Raw genomic sequence first — 25,178 nt, forward strand, 5'->3', positions numbered from 1 at the left:
ATCTCTGTTTGCTATGGCCTGCTTTAAATGGGGAGCTTTCAGCACTGTTTTGCTGACAGCTAAGGGCACAGATGAGGTCATAAAATCAACAAGTCCTGGGAAATGCCCATTCAGCTTGGAGAAACATTTCCTTGGATCCCTTGTTTCTCTGGATCTGTGTGAAATAGTATTTATTGTTTCACTGAGATGCTTGGTAGCCACATCACTTTGGGTTTAAGAAGCACTCTTATGAGATTCGATTCCTCAGCTCTCTGCTGCCTTCTGTCTTGCCAGTCAGGCATTTCAGACCTACTTCAAAAAGACTGGCATTTATTATTACAATTGCATCTCATGGGTCCTGGCCAGCCTACTTCTGGAAGGTTTCATTGAAAAGAATTGAGTGCTGATTGAACTGAAACACCTGAATTGAACGAAGCGTGACCTGTATATGCCTGTCAATTGGATGGGAGTCACTTAGGTGAATTATTATTTTAAAAACAAAAATAATAAAAGCAACACGATCACATTTACAAATTGCAATTGTGCTTGATGAAGGTATCTAATGAGATGACCAGAATGTGGTATTGTGGCTTGCACAGTGCTGTGACTGACCACGAGCAAACCCTGACAGCCCCAGTTTTCAATATGGTCAATCCCCATGAATGTGATGAGTATATAGGTTCAGCTCTAGCATGGACTTAACTAAAGAGGGATGTCAGGGGTGGGCAACTTGTCATGTCCTACTACTGCTTGCTAGCAGCAGCATGTGTGCTCTTGCCCTGCCGTTAACAGGAACTGTCTGTCCTGATATCCAAGCTCATGTGTCTTCTCACCTGCCCAAACCAAACTACAGAGCAGCCACTTGATCAGCAGAGATGAGAAATATGGCACCTGCCCAGGCCTCATGTCGGGGAAGGCCCAGCTGGTCACATGTTTAGGCCTGGACTTCACTTGCTGAGGTAAAAAGGCCTGCTCAGGCTCTTAGCTGGTACCACTCACGATCTAACAACTTTGGCATTGATATTTAGAGAGCCTCAGAGGGGTCTCTGGTGTTACCCTAATGACTAACACACTAACAGCTTTGCAAATCTACGTGCCGGAGTTACCGGCCTCAAAAGCACTCTGAAAATCTGGCCACATGTGTCTTGTGGTAGGTGCCCAACAAGTAAAACACAATTAGTGAATGCTTAGTGTCTCTTTATCTCTATACCACCACTGTAAAAGTGGGATAAATTACATTTGGTGGATGAAGATGTATTGTTTGGTTTAAAGTGGTATGAGATCTCTCTGTGAAGTTATGTTAAATTTGTTGTACCTCTTAGTAAACGTGCTGGAGTTGAAAGGGGAGCGGTCTTGGCATAGGATGGGAATGGAGCAGTTGAACTCCCCCGCCCCGATTTTGTGCTTTTGAAAAAATGAAAAGTTCCTTCTGTCTGAGAAAAAAAAATAATAAAAAAATATATCCCTGCTGAAAAGAGTCGGGTCCAATTATTAAGATGGCATTAATACAGTCTCCCAGGTAACTCCGAATGCTGAAGAAAAGCACAGCCTCTGAATTTCAGCCCTTTACTGATATGAAGGGGTGAATTTCTTTTATTAACAATCAGAACAGCTGTGCTACCCTGAGACAATGCAAGTCTTCCCCATGAAGGAAGTGTTTTTAGTATGGCACATATTTTATTGAAATACAGTGCTCTTTCAGAAAGAAACCATTGTAACTACCGAAGTTCTGAAAAACATTTGCGGAAATGTTTGTGAAGTCTCAACGGACTAGAGGCAAAATTGATTTGGGGAAATGACAAATGACCATTAATCCAGGAAACTCTGGCCCTTTAATGAAATGACTTAAAGGGCAACGCAGGAAAAATGATCAAAGGCAGATCCTTTCTTAGTAACTACACATGTGGAGAAAAGATAAGAGCGAACAAGTGTCTGATTGCCTCTTACAATGAGATTATTACTCTCTGTGATCATTAGATATGAATGAGGTCCTTTAATCACTGTAGCTAGGTCTGGTCATTGCCCATTGGGCAAATTCTAACTGAGTTGTTAGCGTAATTTCTTTAATATTAATAGAGGTATTCCCTCCCTCACCAAATAACTTATGATCCGTTTGGACTCATGGTCTTGGCAGAGCAATGGGATGATTTTGTTTGAATTTTTGGCCATTTCCTGTGGCTAGTGAGTGAAGGCTGATGCCCTTGTCGCTTTGAAGTTTCTGGCAAAGCAGCAGTTTACACTTTTCTTGTTGAGCGGACCTATATGCAAAGTTCATCCTTTATCCCTTACTTTAACTGTAAAAATAATAGCCATAAAATAACACATTAAACTTGAATCCTGAGACATGCTTACATCCCAGTGGTCAGGCCCAAGTTTGGTGCATATAGTCACAGCTTCATGAGTTATGGGATTATCTATTTCTCTTATATTATGTTTCTATTTCACTTTTTCAAAAAAAAAAAGTAATAATCAACATGCAAATAAGTCTATTATTTCCTCCCAAGTTTGCAGACAATCTGAAACCATAATTCTGAAAGTGAAAAATTCCCTCTGTGTTTCTAATACCATCTCAACACAATAATGTCAATATATTGGAGGAGGACAAGGAGAAAAGGGAATTTCCTATATTTAGCACTCAAGATGGAAATACTACTCTGGGTAAGTAAGAGATCATACTCAAGGCAGTGGAAAAAACACTGATGCCAAAGTGGCAGCTGGCTTTCCAAGCCACCAGAAGCGTGGTCCAAAGCGAAATGCACATGTAAGGACTTCATCTGTTCTCAGCTTTCCACTCTGCAGCTGCTCATCTACTCCCTCTAACTGACTATTCCAGTATCTATCTGCACCATCTTATTTCAGTGTGGATTACTATATCTGGACCTTTCCTCTCTTGGGCATCTGATAGATGTCAGACATACTGATTATTAATCTTTTATCCAACTGCTATTCAGTTTCATTCTCAAATGCCTTGTTACATCATTTGCACAGCCACACTAATTAGATGTAATACTTCTCAGGGTTTCTGAGCATCACTTCAGCCTGTTCCACTTCACTGAAAAATGTCTCTCTCATCACACCAGTCTCACAATTGCCTTCCCTGCAACTGCTTTCAGCATTTCCCAGTACTGACTGGGCACCAAATTTGTTGAATCTACTTCCACTGTACTGCAGTGAAAGGTATGTCTCTGCATTACTGGCATTTGACATTTTGTGATAATAGCTCCCCCTATCAGCTTCCAGAAGGCATTGAATAATAATACTGGGAAAAAAAAAAAAAAGAAAAAAGAAAAAAAAAAAGCATCCCCTCTGAAAACCTGCAAAATGATCCTAATAAAATCAGTAATGAGATATAGTAATAAAATAGCATACATCCATCTCCTACATACAGATAAACGCAGACCTCCATTGACACAGTGGATGCCAAATTCATTCCATGCTCTGGCTTGAAGACTGACCTTAAAGCATCGTCTGTCTTTCCTTAGGTTAATGCTCCTCAAGTGCTAATTCTTCTGAAGCACCAGCCCAGAAAGTGAAAATGTTAAAGAAACACAACACGCAAGTGCTCAGTTGGTTTAATGTGCAGAACACAGAAATTATGGGATTCTGGATACTGGTTAATTAAAAGGATTACTGGTGGCAGTGGTTTCCAATGAGGAATTTCAAATCTTAATTAAAAAATCAAGTATAATAGCGGAGAGAATTGTTTTTCTACCATAAAAACTACTAGTATCTCCTTTGCTTTACCTGACACCTTGCCTTTGTCTCATAAGCTAAGGGGGCTGTTTTTGCATGGATGTGCAAAGAGAATTTCCCTGCTGAGCACAAAGTCATCATAAAGGTTTGCTAAATATTCACAGTATGAAATAGCATATATAGTAGAACCCTATTAATCATGTACCATAAATCAATTATTTTTCCCTCCAGATGAGAGTGGGGAGTAATTACTCTAGGAAGGGACATTGTCCTTCAGAGATTGTAGTTACATCACAGCATTTGTAACCAGGTTTTCTATTATGGTCATTATTTTTTTCCCTGAAGTCAAAATCATTTAATCTTAATTCATAAGTAATAATTATTTCCATACTGATGATGTTTTTACACATCATCCCTGAGCTAGGTACACTAAAGTGCACCTCGCAAGTGCATACAAGCATGACATCTCTAGAGCGTTAAAAGCTACAATCAAAGAAATGAGTTGCTTTAACTGCCCTCAGATAAAGTAGATTTGCATTAGAATTGGATTTCAGTATCTCTGAATGGCTACAGCTGAAGCCAAGGGAAAGTTAGAGATCTAAATCCATCAGATAATTTTGGATGCCCAAAAGAATTTCAAGAGATGAGGCTAAGTTCAGAAGGAGCTCAGGGGTTTACGTTGTTCATCCACTAGTGGAGCAACCCAACTTTAGATGTGACGAGATGGCCCTTTGATGTCTCAAATGCAGAATATAACAAGATGTCAGGGAAAAAAAAAAAAAGACAAAACTGTGCCATGATTTCTGGATATTATGGTTCTCAAACAGAGGAAGGTGACAGGATGTGTTTCTAATCTTGAGTTTCTGTTGTAGTCATTTCTGGGTGCATTATTCACATGTGCGTGGGACAGCATGAAGAAAAATAATGAGTGGTGTACTGCATGTGAACGTCATCTGCCTCCTGGAAAGTTGTTTTTATCCTCCCTCTGTTCTTACGGTCATTCTCCCGTTAGTTTCTTCCACATAGTTTTCAGTATTGTTTTCAGTTCTCGTGCTGCATATCACACACTGCAATGTAGTTCTAGCTCAGGTATCAAAAAGAATTTAAATTTTACTTCTCATCCAGAATTTTAGTCATGTCCAGTTCTTACCAACCATTATTTCCAGTTGCACTTATTGTTACAATTAAATTTATTCACATTTTCTAATAAACTGGAAATAAATGTTTCTTGTATTTCCTTGTAAAACCCCTAAGAGGTGCAGCTTGAGTCTCCATAAAATACATAAAATGAGAAAATAGTTAATCTCTTGATGCTGCAGCCAACATAGTGTGAAATTCAACTCTGTAATGGCAACAATGTAATTCCATAACATTCCTGCACTTCTTTATAGAGATAAGCTTTTTAGCCACAGTTCTGTTCTAATGCTGCCAAAATCATGGTGTTCTAATTTCTGTTAATGAAATGGCTAACTTTCCAATTGAGTTTTGTTTTTCTTAATAAAAATACCACTGCTAGGCTTTGAGCAGTAGGGTTTGGGAACCTGTGCAATAGCAGATGAAATTTCCCATTCCTGAGGAAGCTGCTAATGCTTTACTTTTGGGGGAAACTCACCCAAAAAATGAAGTGGTAGGAATGAAATGAATAAACCACATGAAACAAAATCGGTCAAATTAATGAATTAGAAGTGTTTCATGGAAGAAAAACACTTATTTTATGTGGTTGTGAGCATGTAGGAAGCTTCTTGGCGGAGCTGTTAGCTAAGTGTGTGTGTGTGAGTATGCAAGGGGACAATGTGAATGCTACTTCTGTAGGTGTGCTCCGTTCTCAAAGGCTACAGGTCAACATTTTATTATGCCTTGAAGATGCAGAGTCTCATCCCCAAATCAGCAGTACTTCCTCTTGGAATACAGAATGAAGTTTTCCAATAATGTAAAACAGACATTAATTTCAGGTCATTTCAACTCAACAAACAAAACTCAAACACACTCACAAAATAAACACAAATGAATACAGGCCTTAGGGAACCGGGTGCCTCTAGCAGTTCTCTATTTGCCTAGAGTTACCTAAATAACACAGCTCATCAAACCTTCCACTGAAATCATATTTATGGATATGCTACTTGGAATAAACAGTTCAGTATGTAGCAGAACTAACCAAACTCTATTTTCTACGACTTTTTACCTTCTCTCAGGTTATCTTGCAATATAAACAAGTTAAGCTTGCTTCCAGACCCCTTTTTGATACCAGGTGATGTTAGAAACAGCAAAGGCTATGATGTAGCTAGAGCACTGCCTCTGATTGCTTCACCCAATCGTACTGTTTGACAGCTACTGTCAAGCATGACATGAAACAGCTGAGTGCTCCTCTCCTTTACATTAGAGAGAACACCATATAGCCATATAGCTGCTATTTCTAGCGAAATCTGGGAGCCCTGAGCTGGTGTTAAACCTCCTCTCCCTTTATTAAGCTGGAAATTCAACAATAGCAGTGGATGGGATGGTTTCAGTAGTGTTACTAGTTTGCAAGCATTACAAGGAATTTATCCTGGTGGTAGGAGAAAATACTGACTGTTCCTGCCCTGCTGTGTGCAAAGTGTAAGATTTGTACTAATTCTGAAGCCAAAATTTTCATAAGGAAAAAGCTCCACAGTCTCTAAAATGTGAGACTCAGCTTACTAGGCAGCTCTAGCCTCCTGCGGAGTTTCAGATGATTAGAGTAAACAAAGCTCTTTGCTCTTCGACTGATGCCACCAGGTAAACTGAAATACAGGTATAGATTTGGTTTTGATGCGAAGGAAGATATGCTTGAATGAACTCAATACATCTGCATCTAGCATGTGCATTGAGTTTATTCCAGAAAGAAGTTAGATGCTGGTGCTCTTAACTGTTAATTGGTAATTGTAATACATTGGTTTATAATGTCATTTCTGCATCCTGCAGTGCTTGGGGATTTTCTTCTGTTGTTTTGTTTGTTTTAAGTCCCTTCCACAGTTCCTTGCTGTTTTGCCTTTCCTAAGCTCATCTCTTTGGCCTGCAGAATTATTTGAAGACTTTTGGTTACTTAGAGTGCGTGGGTATCAGTTCTAACTGTGTTTGCACACTTTTGCAAAGAGGTCCTGAAAGTTTGGCTTAACCTTTAATATTAGCCCCTCCACGGCCTGCTGAAGTGGCTGCTGCTGTCTCCAAGGCTGAAGCCGCTTCTCTCTGGGGCTGGAACTTAGAAAAGGTGAGGGAGAGACTTTCTTGTTCTGTTTATTTGGCTTTGTCCCCCAAACTTTTTTTGTCCCCCCAATTGCTCTTCGCATCCTTGCTCAAGTTCGACTGTATTTTGAATGTCCCGTTGCCTTGCCAAAAAACTGCGTAGTGTGTGTCCCTCCTCCCTGAACTGCAGCTTTCTTCACCCCAGCCACCAGGAGCTTATCAGACGTCTGCTTTGACATTTAAAACTACTTTTGTTTCTTGGCCCTGGCCATGCCTGTGATTTGTTGACTCATTCCTCCTCACAAGCTGTATGATCTAGTGATTAAGTGAAGGCAACTGCCATAGGCTTTAGCTCTGTCTGTTTTACGGAGTGAGAGGTAAGGGCTGTTGGGCTCGAAAGGAGATAAATGTGTCTAAAGCCTGAGATTAACTTCATTCAGAACATGCTTTTTGTGATCTGTTATTGTGACAGTTCAGTCTGTAAGCACTACCTGAACTTACCCGTGCTGTCTGAAGGGGAGGAAGATGCTCCTGACCTCTGCCCATGTCAGAATCCCATCTCGGCTGGGACACCGTACTGGGAAAGCCCTGAACACCAGGAAAGGGAGGTTTTTGACTTCTGAGGCAGAGTCCTAACGAGGAGATGGCAATATGTGATGGGCAGACACTATTATGAGTTTTGAGAATTCAAGTCTAGCCTTGCTTTTACAACTGAACTGCTCTAAAACCTTGGGCATGTCACTTTGCCTCTTTTGTGTTTCTAGCTCTTGGTTTTGTCATAGGATATTTTGGCAATATCCCAGCTATTGCCTAAACCAGCCTAGCTAATTTAGCTATACTTGTACTATGCATACTACAGTATATCTTAGGGAAACACTACTGGTATAAATGTTTTTATCAGTGCAGCTACACCCTTATGAGGATTCCTGACTTTTACTGACAAAGCCAGGCTAGCGTATTTCTCAAATTTGTTCACCGAGTTTGTGCAATGTGAGGTTAACTTCTTTCTTCCCACTGGGGACAAGCTAAAAGGATCCCACATCACATGAGTAGGAGGCCTAATTAATTTGATGCGAAAAGCTAAGCAGGGCTGTGTGTAGGGTGCAAACAAGAGACCTGCATGGATGAGACTAGGGGCATGCATACCTCATGGTTAAGGATCGTGTGTTCCTTTAGAGCAGGCACACAATGTTAATTTAAGGACTCAAAGTGATGTGTAAGTGGTAGGGCAAAGGGGCACCACGTTCTCTTACTTTATCCTCAAATGGTACAATCTAGTAGCTGGATACATCCTAGAAACTTATAATTAAAGGTCTCTGCAGAATATATGAAGGTTCTGCCTGAGCTTCCTGCATAATTCTCAGTGAATGAAGAGAAAAAATCCTTTGAAAATATATGAGGCAGTGAATCTGTCCTCTCTGTGTGTTAGAGCTCCAGCAGAGCTGCTGAGACCTGACATCACTGAAGGAATGTAATACTTGAAGTACAGCATGATCAAATAAAATATGCAGAAACCAAGCACAGCCTTAGGCTCATTTCATTTTAAACAAATAAAAAACAGTAAGGGCTGATCATGCAGTTAGAAATGGCAAGAGGAAAACAGGAGAGAGAAAAAAGGAAACCTTAGCTTTAGGAGTTTGTGGTACGTGGAAGTAAATTCTAGGGCAACAACAGATCGTGGATACCACTTGACCCAAGCTTACGGACCACCCTCTGTAATGGCCTCTGTGGTTTTGTGGCTGTAGAGCCTCAGAGCTGTCTGCTTAGGCAACGGTCTTTCAAATCTAGCTGTGTGGGTGGGCCTGAGTGCCTGTAAAGAACAGGTGACTGTGAACTGATATCCAGCATCGCCGCCATGCCAGTATCTGCTGTGCTTCAAGGTGGGCACTACCTCTGCCAGCATTTTTGAGTTTGGAAGGGAAGCGTGTACCCTTAGAGGGCTTCTGTGATCCCTTGACACTTTAATCTATTTCTCCTTTCAGCTTGCTTGCCATCCAGAAAGCAAATGTAGATGGTATGGTTGGGCCTATGGTGGTAAGCAAAGAGAGTACCTTCAGCAGATGCAAACTGGTCTTATTGTCTGGGGTCCCTCCCCAAATTATCGGCTTAAAAGAACTGCCTCTCTCTTGTACTGCCTCTGTTCTGATGAGATTTCTTGTCCACCAGCCTTTTTCTGTCTTCTCTTTGCCACATTGCCGTTAAAAACTTTCACCATCCCTTCTGCTGGGTACAGCACAACATCACTTGCTCTTCACAGTGCTCTGCTGTTCTTTCCCGGTTTATTTTTTTTCCTTCATTTTGTAGATACGTGTATTTTTCCAGACACTCAACATTGGGTAGAGTTTGTTCAGGAAGTTGGAAAGCAAGAGGAAAGATTTTATAGAGACACAGTGGATAGGGACATTTGTTTCCAAGTCTTTTCACTTAACCTGTCTCTGTTTTGTCCTTTGCCATCTCCTTAGGTATATCACATCTGTTCCCATACAGTGGTTTTTTTTTTTTCGTTTTTTTTTCTGGAGCACAGCAACAGGCATTAGCCAGGAGATGGGCTGAGGAAAAACGAGGACAAGCTTCTGCAAACTGCCACAGTCCCCACTCAGGGTCGTTAGGTCTCAGTCAAAGGCTATTTATTATACGTATATAGCAGCCAGTGTCCTGTCTTCTTAAGACAGGCAATTCTGTTAGACTCCAAGCTTTTGTGATTAAAACACATGTATGAAGCGATAAAACATGTTTCGGTGGTACCAAACAACTTCAGAACTGCTGGGCGTTTTTGAAACCACGTGCTGCTGATCCTCTTTCACCAAGGAAAATAGTAGCATTTTGCACTTTGTAGACAATGGGAGTCTTATCGCTGCTGTGTTAAAAGCAGAGTTACACCAAAGCTGAGCTGTTTTGAAAATCCCTCCTTGAGCTCCCAAACTTTAATCTCCTGGTCTTGCAAGTAATGCACTGTATATCCCTCCAGCCCTCCTCTTTCTTTAAAAGAAGTGATCCTTTTGAGTAAGCTTCTGCATCAAATGTGAAGTGATGTGGGGATGAATGAGGATGGCTTACATGGACTCAGGAGTCACCCTTCCATTTTTTTTTACTGTATTGTCATAGCAACGACAATCCGCCCTTAGTATAGTCAGAAATGATCACTGTGTGCTAGCTATACTTTACAGAGAAGTATGTCACTTTTTTTTTCTTTTTTTTCTCTTTTTTTTTTTTTTTTTAATCTGGAAGGATGACAAGGCACAAGAATGAATCACAGTGACTTGAAAAACCCCAAGCACCGTTTTGTGCATGGCACCGCTTCTGGTTTGCATTTCACTTTGTACCAGTGGCAGGAAGAAAAAAAAAAGATGTAATTACTGCCATAAAGCATGAACTTCCAATCCCTTGAGAAACACAGCAACTCCTTGTAGAGTTTTAGTTGACATGGTGATATTTAAAAGTAGCAATATAAGATGCTGGAAGCCATGGTAACCCTTACTGTACAGAGATAGTATAATGTAAGGCACCCTGTGGTGGATTGTAGACAACAGGGCTTGAACGTAGAGTCTTTGGCTGTAAAAGTTACAGGTTCAGTAGCTAAAATAATCATCCTGTTACACAAGCCAATGCATCAGCCTCGATGTATGGCCTAGTAAATGCAGGCTCCACGTTGTACAGAAGCAGGATGTTATGCTTCCAAAGTGGCCATCGATTGTTCCCCTCCTAAGACGGCTGGATCAGTAGCTTTGGTGTATCTCTTGCTGCTCAGCTGTGGCTGATGGCAGGCAAATTGCATTAAGTTTCTTTTCCTCACCACCAAGCCCTGAGAGCCCTCACGCAAGGCTTTGAATAGGTTGTGTGATCAGTCAGCTTTCACACAAACCGATGTAACGGGGAATACGTGCAGTGGTAGTGGAGCTGCCCTGCTGAGAAGACTTGTGATGTGAAAGGCTGTCAGGGGCAGGTGGCATTAGCTACCTGCCTGCGTGTTTCTTTGCCCAGGAGAATTACCTGTATTGCCCAGTGCTGCCCTTCTGCAAAGCTGCTATTGCAGGGATCAGTCTGTTGACATACCAGCTACATCTTGGAGAGGAAAAGTGCTCTGCCGAGTGGTGCATCACAGTGCGAATCTGGAGTCCAGCACTCTCCATCAAGCTCCCCTGGAGACTTACTGTGTTGTGTGGCTTTCTGCCTTCTTCTTGGCTTGGGATTATATCCTGGCTCCACTGAAATGGGCCAGGCTTTCTACCAGAGAGGTCTGCAGCAGAGATTTTCTCTCAGCGTGCTACACAAAAATTTATGGGGGCCTGATCTTGCCTGGAGCTTCTAGATGATAAACCAATATTAAGATTCGCAATAATAACTCATTACAGACAGAGTATCAAAGCTGTTCCCACAGGGCCCTAGATGAAATCCTTTTTGAGGCATATTTGGCCATATTACAGACCTTTCCCTAACACAAAGCTAACCTTTTAATAGCCCGATGCACTGGGTTCTGCTGGACTTGAGCGGCCAGTGAATCACCAAGGAAAAGCCAGGGCTGGGACTGGGAGGCTGTGCTGAGGCTTCACAGATGTTCTTCTGTAGCCGGAGGGACATGGTTGGTGTGGTGTGGCTACCTTGGGAACAGTGGCTCTTGTTTTTCCAACAGCATTCAAACGAAGCTGAGTGACATTACTGGTTATTTGTCACTCTTCTTCTGGCAGCAGATGGTGATGAATGGATAAATGCAGCCATTTCAGATGTTAAGGGTTACACCAGACTGAAGCTATAATGACAATACTAAAAACATCAATAGTTTTGAAGTTTAGAGAGAAATTACAGCTTAGTGTTACTGTTGTTGTTTGCTTGCTTTTTTAGACATACCAAAAGTGGTTAGATGTTTCCAATAAATGTGAACTAACCTCTGAAGTTTTTCTGAGTCTATAGTGGTGGCCAGCTTCATACTAGTGGTCCAGTGACTGAAGAGTTTCATAGTTTCATGCTGTAAACCTTGTAGATTGGGTTTTTGTTTTTTTTTTTTTTTTTTGGCCTTGTGTTGGTCTCTTAAAGTGCATATTTTACTGTGCAGATAATCTGTATTTGTGTGCTGTTGTCATGGTTGCATAGGTATGGACTTTCCCTCTCTCAAGGACCGAGAGAAAAGCTAACAGCACTTTGCTGAGCGTGTATAATCACAAAGGAGCACGTCTTCCAGCACAGCAGGATCCTATTCTCCCTCGTCTTTTTCTTTTCCTGAGTCCCTTTTCCTCCAGTTCTGCATGCTAACTTTAATCTATGTTGCACACTCCCTGTGGGGAGCTCCTCAACTGTTTAGCACTGACCTGAGCATTGATATTGGTACGAGTGTTATCACTAAAATAAACAGAAGAGGCAGACCAGTACACAGAGCTTTTGGCAACCCACCTTTTATGTCCCTGTTCCATTTCAGTATAAAACCATACATGGCCTTCCCAGGTTTGTCTACCTTGCACCGTTTCTTACCAATCTCTTTTTCTTCTCCAACCTTATCTCCTCAAATCTCTAACCGTTTACCTCTTTCTCTTCTCTACTGTTTCCCAGGGCTCTTTTACTGATTTCTTTCTTTTATGGGGGAGATTAGGCCAGGAAGCACATGATAGGTCTGTGTGAGAAAGGATTAGAGGATGACTGAGTAACTGCGAAGGACCAAGGATGAACCTAGACCTTTAGAGCTGCAGATACCTCTTCTGTCTTCATGATCTTGGAGGGTCTTGAGCAAACAGCTGAGGGTCAGTGAACCAGCTCACTTCTCTGTAAATCTGACTTCTCTATAAATGGCTGGAACTGTACAGTGAGGCACTTGGTGTGTAACAGGGCTGCCAACATCGTCTCTGTCCGGACCCTTTCGGCATTTTGTTTCGGTGCTCTGTAGTAAAATGAGCATGCCTATAGCAGTGCCTAGAAAACGTGTACTGCTCTGTGTTGACATGGGAAAGGAAGGCAGTAATAACGTACCAACAAGGACTAAATATATACTTGCAGAAAGGGTACAAATGCTTTCAGTGAGCTAGGTAGATATTTAGGTGACTAAGGCAGCTGGCCTGGTGTTGCTAGCCAGAAAAGCCTGTACTGGTGGTGCCTGAGACAACTAGCTGGCCCTACTCTGGGAGCACATGAGTTTGCAGCACCACAGTGAAAGAACACAAGCTGGATGTTTAGAGCAAGAGCTGAAAGCCCTCCTGGTTTTCCTAGTCAGTCCATACCTGGCAAATGTGCTGAAGCCTTCCTTGCTGCGATTGTTTCCCTGCCGTATCTCTGAAGGCAGCCACGGGGATGCTGGCGTTTGCTGCCAAGGTGTCTCTGCTGTGTAAATACATTCCTAATGTCCCTGGGGATGTGTTGCTTTAAGAGCTTGGGTTTTTTCATGTTAACAAAGTAAGTAATGGGAGTCGCTGCGGTCTGGTGAGACTTTGGGGGGAATGTAGAGAGACAGAAAGCAATTATTCGAGTTAGAATGTGTGCAGAGCACTTCTATTATTGTTATTCATTGTTTTATGACCACGTGAGTTGTACTGCACTACGGAGGAGGAAGAGAGGACCATTGGCAAAGCAAGTGTAAATCAATGAATTTGATATGTTCTGGCCCTTGTTTTCTGCCAGTTGAGATTGCCACATGCATTTTATATGTGAAAAATTGGGACTGCAGGTGAGATGAGCAATAAACAGGGGATGGGAAGGAAAAAACCAGGCTCAGAGGGTGGTGATCGGTGGCGCAGAGTCCGGCTGGAGACCTGTGACTAGCGGCATTCCCCAGGGGTCGGTGCTGGGTCTGGTTTTGTTCAACATCTTCATCGATGACCTTGATGAGGGAATAGTGTCTGCCCTCAGCAAGTATGCCGATGACACGAAGCTGGGAGGAGTGGCTGACACGCCAGAAGGTTGTGCCACCACTCAGCAAGACCTGGACCGGCTGGAGAGATGGGCAGGAAGAAACCAAATGAAGTTTAACAAGAGCAAGTGTAGAGTCCTGCACCTGGAAAGGAACAACCGCATGTATCAGTACAGGCTGGGGGACGACCTGCTGGAGAGGAGCTCTGAGGAGAAGGACCTGGGGGTCCTGGTGGACGACAGGTTGGCCATGAGCCAGCAGTGTGCCCTGGTGGCCAAGAGGGCCAATGGGATCCTGGCGGGCATTAAAAGGAGCATGGCCAGCAGGTCAAGGGAGGTGATCCTCCCCCTCTACTCTGCCCTGGTCAGGCCTCACCTGGAGTACTGTGTCCAGTTCTGGGCTCCCCGGTACAAAAAAGACAGGGATCTCCTGGAAAGAGTCCAGCGGAGGGCCACAAAGATGATACGGGGCCTGGAGCATCTTCCCTATGAGGAAAGGCTGAGAGACCTGGGTCTGTTCAGCCTGGAGAAGAGAAGACTGAGAGGGGATATTATCAATGTGTATAAATACCTGAGGTGTGGGAGACAGAGGGATTTGGCCAACCTCTTCTTAGTGGTTTGTGGGGACAGGACAAGGAGCAATGGCCACAAAATGGAGCCCAGGAAGTTCCGCACCAACATGCGAAAGAACTTCTTCACGGTGAGGGTGACGGAGCACTGGAACAGGCTTCACAGGGAGGTTGTGGAGTCTCCCTCTCTGGAGATATTCAAGGCCCGTCTGGACGCCTACCTGGACAACCTGCTCTAGGGAACCTGCTTTGGCAGGGGGGTTGGACCCAATGATCTTTCGAGGTCCCTTCCAACCCCTTCGATTCTGTGATTCTGTGATTCTTATGGTCTGGTGGATGACCACTCTTCTCCTTGGCCTTTCCTCTCCTCTTCCTGCCCTCTCCACTCTTTTTTTTTTTCTTCTTTTGCATCTGAAAAGCTCATGTAAACATTTTCATAATACTCTGACTACTGCTTACGTTGTAAGAATGAAATAAATTGAGAGGAAGGGCACATTTTGGAAGCTTTGAGGTGAATAGAACTTAAAATATCCTGTTTGCATCAAAAAAGATGTTTTTTTTTTCTTCTCTGCCAGCACCATGATTAGGCATTTCATGCCTTTTATTTGGATGGTAGGCTATTTGCTGTTCAGAAGTCTGTTTCTTTACATCTCTCCTGATGCAAGGTGCAGCCCAGGAATCCCCTTGCACTGCTCTACACAAATGGCAGCTTGCCACGCATGCAGGTTCGATGCGAAACTAACCTGGTGTTTCAGTAATTTATTAGTTAATAAATTTGTAACATTTATTAATTGGGGTGGAGGAGGAGATGTAACTTGTCATTCCCTATTGCTTCTAGAAGCTTCCCATAGCCTCTATAGCCACAGCAGCTACTGGCCATTGATGTCAGCTGGTAGGGAAGGGTGGGGGCTCACATAACCCTAATTAATGGTCAGCACCTGAGCCCCTAATGCTTGGGGGACTTAATCACCCTTCCAGAGGCTGAGGGAGTGGATTCTGAAATAACACTCTGTGCCTCTGCCCTTGGCCTAGCCTGGCCTGGTCTAGCCCCAAAGTAAGCAGAGAGGGGAGGTCATATTTAGCATGTCTGCATTGTGCTTTTGTGCTTACTCCTGTCTTTTGATCAGAAAACCTGGATTTTGTTTCTCTTTTCTGCAGTATGCTCAGTGGGGACTCCTGTGTGGGTGAAGGGACTGTTGTGATGTGGGGCTTGCTTTCTGCTGATGTGCGCCTCTGGAGGTATTGAGCAAAACCATGGAAGAAATGAATTAGTATTTCTTTCTTTCCCTCACTTTTCTTTTTCTCCTGTAGAGCCAAAGCAGTCATCTCTATCAAGATGTAGAATAATGAGACAAGGTAGTTTACAGTATCTAATCCATATTCATTTTCATGCTTTTAAAATTAGTTTAACCTTTATGATTAGCAAATCAAGGTTTTTAATAATCATTACCCCTGAGAAAAGGGACTCTTGAAAAAACCTTGATCTTGCTTCTTTATATATTCTACATTAACTTCTTTTTGCATATTTGGGTTGCTGCCGAGCTCATAAACAATACTGGGGGATGTGCCCTGCTACAACACTGGGCAACTCTTCCTAGGAGGCTATTGTGTAAAATATTTCCCTGACATCAGTATTGCAATGCAGTCACAGTATTGCTATGGCTGTGTTACTGTTAAATCACCTTGTGGGTGTTTACCAGTGCCAAAACAAATCTAGAAAGCCATTTAACCAACCCATTTTAACAGGCTGTATTATGTGTATTCTCCACTCTAGCTTTTAATGTTTGGGCTTGTTCTAACCTGTGTGTTTAAGCTAATGCTATGCATGCCTGTAGTCTCAGTACTGACTATGAGCTAGCTCTCTTAAGTTGTACTAAGCCCTCTTAGGCTTCACACCTAAAAGTGTACTACTTGCATTTTTACAAAGCAGAAGTCACAACTCTTTCAAGCCTGTTCTGTAGTTTAATGATGCAAAGTTGTGAAAAGCTGTAGAAGAGAAGCTCTCAGGGAATTTCAGATTTCTTTTCTCTAAAAAAAAAAAAATATATTTTTCCTATTGATCTGAAAGTGAAAATTTTTGTTCCCATATTTTTTGTAAAGCAGAAACTTCAGCCTTTCAAAGTCTACCAAAAATTGTAAAAAGTATTAGGTGAAACACTGTTTCAGTGGTGGAGAGAGACAATACTGCTTAAACAAACAAAAAAACCACAAATTTTGGAGAAGAGAAAAACACTTTGAAGAGAAGCGTCAAAGTACTGCATCTTTAAGTAGTTCGTTTGACCGTTTTCATTTCTACTGTCTTTTACTCCCTGCTGTATCTATCAGCTAAATTTAACTTGAGCTTGCAAGTAGTACCAGACAAACCGAAACTGTATTTTAAACTTGTATTTCTTGGTAGCTGATTCTATATTCACATGGAGAGCATTGTCTAGCAGTTATCAACATAACAGACCTCAGGTATCACCTCCAGAAATAGGCTCTGAAATTTACCGTGCATTTGAGCCATCTATATCACCAAAAGAAAAGGAGACCCTAGTCTCGGCTTCTTTCCCACCCGTTCTTATTGTGAATGTTTCTGTCCTGGCATGAATACAACGTGGCTGTGCTGTGAACTATATGCTTGGGCCTGGACATCAACACAATCAGCAGATGCTTTCTTTTGCCCGACTGTTTCCCTGCCCCATGAATCCTTGAAGGAAATCAGGTGCTTATATCAACATGCTTCAGGGATAAGAATGAGTTGCTGGGAAGGGAGGGCATCTCAGGCTCCTTTGGCAGTGGCACTGCTTTATTACATGGTCTGATGTTTGCTGCATGATGTTTGCTGCACAAGGTGGAAGGAACCTGAATTGCATTAAGAGTCCTTCTGTGATACTGCTTGTTGCTGGCATTGGTGCTTTTGGCTCTCTGCTCATTGCTTCCCCGCATCCTCCCACATTGCATACAGTACTTTGCTGGACACGGAATATTGTTAAATATTGCAGGCTGAATTGGTGTTTAGCATCATGAAACTTGGATGAAGCTGAAGGAAGAGAAAGAATAGCTCAAGGAGGAGCACAGCTAATGAACCTTAGTTTCCTATGAGTTTGTTCCTTGAGGTGCATCTCCTATGTAGGTTCTCTGGTGCCCGGCCAGGGGGAGCACTCACAGTACAACCTTTTCCTCAGCCAGGTCCTAAATGGCCTGTTCACTCCCTTTGCAGCTGATTCCTGCAAAAAGCATAAGCGTTTTTGAGGCCTCTTCCTTCCTGCCAAAAGCAGTTGAAATAGGCTAATGAGCTCGGAATTAGCGGAGGGAGACAGAAAGGCACGTTCAGACCACATAACTGTTTGGGAAACCAAGCTACAAACCTAACCCTTGGTAAACACAATCATCTGACGTGAGGAGCTAGACTGCCAGAGGGTGTGGGAGGGGGGTGAGATGGCTATTATCCTAGCATTGTGTGCGGATGCTTCAATGGTGGGTGGGAAACTCTTAAAATTCAGCTTTGATCAGGAAATGAAATTGGTTATTAGAAAAAGACTTCTATTTTAAAACTGCTTTCCTCCCTCTTGTGTCCCATGGTATGACTAAGGGTCCTTGCCAATTGAGAGGAAAATAGAGAGTTTGACTCAGATATTAAAAGCTCCCTGAGGCTGTCAGCACTTCAGGGCCCTGAAGCCAGCAGGGCTTCCAAATTGATTTAGAATCAAATGAAATAGTGGGGAGGGAGAGGAGGAGGCATAAATATTTTTCCCTTGCTAATTTATTTCCCCCTTTCATGCATGAGCTAATGCGATGGAAAGCAATGCAGCTAAAATGAGTGCATTCATGGGGAGCTGCATGCTGTGTTACTCAGAGTTTGGGTGGAAATTGCTCATTGGCCTTTTAGGCCAGCCTGTTCCTTCCCCCTGCTGTAGCCTCTGGGATCTCATGAACAAAGTGGAGTAATGAATGCAATTCCAGTCAGCTAGTGCGCAGAATGGAGGCCAAATCCTGCAGCTGCTTTCACCGTTGTGACTGCCTTTCAGGACTTTCATTTGTAAAAGGGAAGACTTCTACCTGTAAGGAGCAGTAAAATGGCAGGGAGGTCCATCTGCAAAATCTGGACTGTGGGCTCAGCGCTGGTGAAGACTTCCAGCATGATTGACCGCATGATCTGCCCGTTGCATCTTCTGGAAGCAAGAGGGCTCTTCACAGCTAGGTGCACCTCAGGCCTCGCTCCACGCTCCTCCTTACATACAATGTGTATCTTTTAAATGTTGTAATGCAGTCTTTTAAATGTTGGAATGCAGTTCCTTGTATTTTCCCCGTGGCGCACCACTTCTGCACAGACTTGTCCATGGCCTGCATGTTCTAAATGAAACTCTCATTTTGATGCATCTTCCATCTGCTTAAGTGTTGCCCATAAATAACAACATATTACAAAATTGCCTTCTTGTCAACACACAGATTGTTTATGTGTCATTTCCTCTATCCTTTGTGCTGCTGTAACTTCCTAGGGAAGGAGGATTTATTGGTATAGCAACATTTGGGAATGAAACCAAATCCTATGGGGGTATGAAATAAATATAGGCGCTTTTTGGTACTACATTTTTATTTACTTTTTACAAAATGTCGTCTTTCCTTGACGGTTTTGTATCTCACCATGTGGCATCCACTCACTTTGCAATATCATCTGTTATTTAGGGTCTTATATTTCCAGAGTCTGTTTGCAAGCTGCGTGTAGAACTGTGAACCACTATTTTTGACTGAGAGCTAATCTTTAATTTCCATTTACTGTAAGCTAATCTTGAATACCCACAAGCCTCATTTTAGTGTCATTTCGAAAGAAGAGCTTTATAGATTTAAAATGCAGGTGGGAGATTTGTCTAAAGTCATGTTAGGAAAGAAAGCTGAGGGCCTGCTTGTTCTAGTGATAAGTGCTCTTGTTTACAACTAGGTTTCAAGTAGGTGCAATGGGCAGTGTGGTAACAGACTTGCACCATTGTATATGGAAAAGATGAAGAGCTGGTTCTCAGTGACTGCCCCTTGGGCCAGCAGTTGCAGAGCTGCCCTTGATGTGAGATTATCTTTGTCCATGTGTTCCCTTCATAGAAAAAAAAAACAACTTCTTTTTAGCTTTATGCTTATCGAGTATAAGGATGTATGTGCTAAAGCTCATCCTACACATGCAAATACATTTCCAAGCAGATTTACTTTGAAAATAAAACACTTGCCTTTTTCTATCTCTTCTGCACCAAGGGGCTCCATCCCTCACCCCTCAGAAAGAGATTGTGCTAAACTAGTCAGGCATTTACTTTTTGAAGGAAGGACCTTATGTGAATGATGAATGTTCCTGGGTTCAGACTACTAAGTTGGACCAGGAGAGATGTGATGACAATTCAAGAGCAAAAACTATGCTCTGCAAGGCTTGCTGCCATCTCTGTGTAGACATGTCAACTCTGAGACATACTGCTAGCCATTTGATCACAACATATGTGAGAAATTCCCAGAATCTGTTACTCTAACTTTTCCTGAGGAGCAGGCTTCAGAATGCTTGTTTGCCTTCAGGTTTATCAGACCATTTGAAGAATTGACAGCATGAATAGCTGTTTTATTATTATCATTATCATTATTTTTCTTTTTAAATAGTTTCCTTAATCTTTATTGAACTTTTTTTGGCTTTAGTAATGTTACATTTTACTACCACTGGTGAATATAATGTAGAGATCACTGGTTTAACTCTGTTTCTGTTCAGATCTACGGTAAACCTGCCAGAAAGTCCCATTCTTCATTTCCCTTACCTTGAGTCAGAGCTTGCTTATAAAAACGCCTGCGTGGATTTACTTTTTGCATGCATGAATTAATCTCTTAAAAGAGAGCTGATACGTGTCTTACTTTGTGAGAAGGCTGGAAGACTTAGGGTTGTTGGGAAGATGGAAGGTCACCATAGGGCTCTGCAAAGTGCAGGAAGTGAATGCACAGTTTGGCCTCTGCTGTGACAGATGGGCACACCGTCAGGATCTCAGGGCTCATGCAGAGCTTGCAATGACCCAGAGAGCCTTGGAGGTGTGGCTGAAGCCTTGCATAGAAGACATGCAGCGAAGGCAAAGTAGGCAGGGGGATTGTTTATAGTCGTATGTTTCTCCTTGGTATTTTTGAGGGATTTTTTTAAAATTCCTTTAAATAAAAAAGGTGACTGGCTTCATTTATTTCTGATGAAAACTCACCTTTTGAGATTTTTGGGGTGCTTGTTGCTAAAAACAGGACAAAAACTTTCCTCTGTGGTATGTTTATAACATAAAAATGACTAAATTTTATTCCTAGTATAACTTTATGTTCTGTAGAAATAGACTTTGTAAATGAGCTTATGCTGACCAGAAAGTAAGTAGCGCTAACTGCAAGAGGCAAAAACTCTGATGTACAAACATCTTTGTTAACAATAGGGAAAATGTTTTCCCCAAAACAGTAACATTTCAGTGTCTGTTTAATTTGTCACTAGAATGATAGGGAGGTGTATTGCCAGATTTTGGGTGTATTTTCCTGTCTTAAGAGTAATGGTGATCTACAGAATATCAACATCTTTGGAAGAAGCTTCCTTTTAAAAAGAGGAGGGAAATGTTGTGAATGGCACGGGACTTAATGGACCTAAATTTCTGGAAGAAAAAGGTAGATATTAGGAAAATGTTTTCCAACAGAAAAATACAGTGGATTAGACTTTCTGGTCAGGATCTGAGTCTCTGCGGCTCGTCTTTAATAGCAGGTCAGGCAAATATTGATCAGTTATGACACTGGCAAAACTGAGCTTACCTTGATGCAGGAGCTGACTGTGTGACTTCTGAAGCCTCTTCCATCCCTGTGGGTGTGTGGTTGTTACAGGCAGTAAGCACTCTCCTTCCTGACACCTGTTCCTTCACGTTGTATGCATGTGGGTTTTGTCTGCCTGTAATACTAGAGGCGATCGGCTCCGGGGCAGTGGCGTGCCCCAGTGGAGCGGGGCACGGCGGCGGGCAGGGTTTTTTTTTTTTTTTTTTTTTTTTAGTTTTTTTTTTCCTGCCCCGAGGCCCCTCAAGACAGCCAAGGGAGCCGCCAGGGCCCGGCAGCCCTCGTGAGGGCGTCTGAGGAGGCGCGGGCGGGGCCGGCAGGGCCCCTGGCCGGCCCTACACAGCCGGGCCTTGGGGGGGGGGGCGGAGGTGGGGGGCTGCACCCGGGGCGTAACAACCCCATGCACCGCTACAGGCCTGGGGCAGAGTGGCTGGAAAGCCTTGCAGAGGAAAAGGATCTGGGGGTGCTGATTGATGCTCACCTGAATGTGAGCCGGCAGTGTGCCCAGGTGGCCAAGAAGGCCAACGGCATCCTGGCTTGTGTCAGGAACAGTGCAGACAGCAGGAGCAGGGAGGTGATCGTCCCCCTGTGCTCTGCTCTGGTGAGGCCGCACCTCGAGCACTGTGTTCAGCTTTGGGCCCCTCACTACAAGAAGGACATCGAGGCCCTGGAGCGTGCCCAGAGAAGGGCTACGAAGCTGGTGAAGGGCCTGGAGCACAAGTCCTGTGAGGAGCGGCTGAGGGAGCTGGGGTTGTTTGGTCTGGAGAAGAGGAGGCTCAGGGGAGACCTCATTGCTCTCCACAGCTTCCTTTCAGGTAGCTGTAGTGAGGTGGGGATTGCTCTAATCTCCCACATGCACAGCGACAGGACGAGGGGGGAATGGGCTAAAGTTGCGCCAGGGAAGTTTAGGTTGGATATTAGGAAAATCTTCTTTACCAGAAGGGTTGTTAGGCATTGGAATGGGCTGCTCAGGGAAATGGTTGAGTCACCATCCCTGGAGGTATTTAAAAGATGTTTAAACCATATCACTAAGCTCTGCATCTAGTGGAGGACTTGTTAGTGTTAGGTCAGAGGTTGGACTACGTGATCTTGGAGGTCTCTTCCAACCTAAATGATTCTGTGGAAGATTAAGCAATATGATTTTATAAACTGAAGAACCACTGAAAAGAGGAAGAGGTGGGTAAGCTTTCCAAATCAATGCTGAACAATTATAAAGCTTTCTGATTATGCATGGGTTTGCATTGATCGCTTGTCCCTTTCTATGTATATGGTCTCATAGGGTTTTAGATACATCATCATGTTTTGTGTTTTTTTTTCCCCATAGGATCCCTTTCTCAGCCTGGGCAGAGAGTGCACTTGCCGGACTGGTAGCTGTTCACTGTTGGTTGTGCTTCTCAGAATCAGTCCCTGTACGTTTCCTACCTGCATGCCGTCTGTATCTTGCTCTGACGGTAAGAGATGTTTATTTTTTTCAATCGTTACTTGCAATGGCTGCTTCTTAGAGTAATACTTAATGTTATTTGAGTCATCACTGTACATTTTACTGTTATTGGCTTCATCCTGTAGCTGAGATTCAGTCATAGAGGGAGTCAGGCTAGAATCAGTAAAAATATTCATTTATTACCTCAATTAAATTATTTAGCTATATAAATTTTTGTTTTCTTCTGTGGTGTCAAACTCCAGTCTCTAGGCGGCGGCGGCAGCAGCAGAAGTTGTACTTCCTGTTCCTTGACTAGGTGTTCCAACTTGGACAGTCAGGGACACATTGTTAAAGATCATGCAAAACTTCATGGTTGCTAAGCATGATGAAGGTGAAAACTTAGTGTCTGGAGTTATTAACTTGGTGCTAGTCTTTTCATGTCACAAAGTGGTAATTGTCCTAAGGCCAAAAAAAAAAAAAAAAGGACCTGTGATTCTACTGTGCTTCATTTTCCTTATAGGTCTGAAATGTGTCTTGGTTATTGAGTGGGAAGGGGTAGTATTGCTATGTGCTATTTCTTGGGTGGATATTCATAGCCCACAAGTCAGTACAGCAAAGTCATGGGCTCTGAAACAAAGTGTGAGGAATACATTTGAAATGTTTCTTGGTGTTAGTAATTTTCAGTACCAGTAATACTAGATTTGCTAACAAGTCTCTTCCAAGGGTTTACTACACGTTTTTTCTGCTGTTAGCTACATTCTGTCAGGTGTTTGACTATACAGGAAGAAATGGTATTAGCACAGTGCCTTGTTCTGTGTAATTCATGAAAGGGTGCCTTTTCTGATGTAAGACTGCAGGTTCTCTTCCTACTATGGCTAGTCTCTGCTCTGTTGTTTCTTTGAGCAGAACTTTTTCCATAAGCCATTGACCTGTGCTTCATTTCTTATGTTGTATGTTGATTTCCTTGCACTTTCATTTATCATCAGGGTTTGGTGCTCCTGCAGTTCAAGCACTTGCATGATAATGAAAAATAACATAATTGCACTTTCCCTTTAGTGGGGTGGAGGCAGACACATTTTTTTTCTGTGGTCCTGTTCAAGAATGTTTTATGGAAAACTATGAAATGTGGGCTGCTGAGAACAGTGGAGGCGTCCTCCGTGTAGCAACTAATAATTTTGTCTTAGCAAATTTTGTAAAACTGCAAGTCTTCAGACTTCATCTACTTTTTCAACTGTTTCTATGTTGGAGAAAGCTATATAAATGAGCCATCTCCTTACATGTGTGCACAGAGACAGCTGTGAAGATGATGCAGGTCATACTGTTTCATAGAGCCAAATGTGGAACATTCATACATTGGTGCATTCAGTAAAGCTATTGCTTTATTGACATTTGTAGTCCAGGACTATACTGAATAGGTGTTGCTGGCTGAACCTGGTACTTGTGAGCAGATTCTCTCTTACCTTTGTGTGCCATGCTGTCTTCCCACTATGTGGAATTATAGTTCAGTATGAAACAATGATAATAAGACTCAATGAATGGTATTTTTCATCAGTATGTGCTGGGTTGCTTTACAAGACAAGTCTGCATCATTGATATAATCTGATGTATTGAAAGCTGAATCACGGGGCTGTGAAATCCTTAGTATGTTAGGTGTGTCATGCTGCCCTGGTTTTGGCTGAGATAGGGTTAATTTTCTTCATAGTGGCTGATATGGTGCTATTTTGGATTTAGGACAAAGATAATGTTGGTAACACACTGATGTTTTTGTTGTTGTTGAGCAATGCTTACACTAAGTCAAGAACTATCCATCTTCTCATACTGCCCTACCAGTGAGGAGGCTGGGGATGCACAAGAAGCTGAGAGGGGACAGAACCAGGACAGGCGACCCAAACTGGCTAAAGGGATATTCCATGCCATATGGTGTCATGCTGAAAAATAAGACTGGAGGGAACTGGCTGGCAGGGCTGCTGCTGCTTAGGGACTAGATGGGTATTGGATAACAGGTGGTGAGAAATTGCATTGTACCTCATTTTTTGTATATTCTTTTTATTATTTATTATTTTCCTTTTGTTTTCTGTCATAATAAACTGTCTTTATTTTGACCCATGAGTTTTACCTTTTTCCAGTTCTCTTCCCTATCCTGCTGGGTGGGTGTGAGGAGGAAGTGGCTACTAGCTACCTGCTGGGTTAAACCATAAAGCACAGTGTGGCAAAACAGAGTTCTTACAAACAGGTTGCCAGGCAATGCAACTGTGAAGTATCTTGCATGGAGTTCCTGGCCTTTTAACCGTCTTGGTTATGTAAAATACAAGTAAGTTCCCTTCTCTTGGCTTCTGGAAGCTAAATCATTTCATTGCTGCTTTCCCTTGTAATTCTGGATCAGTGCAAAAGTTGCATCTTCTAGGAACACTTTGTTCTGATAAAGTGGAATGCAGAGGACCTGGAGCCAAGGCTGGGTATATTGAGAACAATGTGAAAGTGAGCAAAACCAGATTTCTCTGTTACCTTGACTTCTAGAGAGCCAACAATTGACTTCAGGACTTCAGAAAACCATTTCTGTTGTCTTCTGACACTTTGGAAATGGCTTCACAAGAGTCATTATCATTCAAGCATTTGATAGAGGTCTGATCTTCACTTATGGTCTACTGATGCATACAACACAAAAGATGAATTTTCTGCTCAGCCAATCACCAGCTTATTGT

General features: G+C 42.7%; 2 protein-coding genes across 8 annotated transcripts in view; one reads left to right on the forward strand and one right to left on the reverse strand.

Moving 5' to 3' along the window:
* Positions 1-25,178, reverse strand: part of LOC308195067 (uncharacterized protein) — a 1,623,621-nt gene that overhangs the window by 1,242,553 nt on the left and 355,890 nt on the right. The gene's annotated exons all lie outside the window — the stretch shown is intronic.
* The window catches only part of LOC308195065 (uncharacterized protein), a 77,822-nt gene continuing 67,722 nt past the window's right edge, over positions 15,079-25,178 (forward strand). For 3 of the 7 annotated variants that reach the window (XR_013951189.1, XR_013951190.1, XR_013951191.1), the window contains exons 1-2: positions 15,079-15,324; positions 22,381-22,507. Coding sequence is in view for 2 of the 7 variants with exons in the window: in XM_080591898.1 (XP_080448024.1) it covers positions 21,457-21,657; positions 22,381-22,507 (328 nt within the window). In the remaining 5 variants the exon portion in view is untranslated. Of the gene's footprint in view, positions 15,325-15,428; positions 16,368-18,280; positions 18,692-20,207; positions 21,658-22,380; positions 22,508-25,178 lie in introns of those variants that run through there. The other 4 variants (XM_080591898.1, XM_080591897.1, XR_013951192.1 and 1 more) reach the window with 3 other exon arrangements.

This window comes from Anser brachyrhynchus (assembly GCF_964034855.1).
Source record: "Anser brachyrhynchus genome assembly, chromosome: 4".
Taxonomy (NCBI): domain Eukaryota; kingdom Metazoa; phylum Chordata; class Aves; order Anseriformes; family Anatidae; genus Anser; species Anser brachyrhynchus.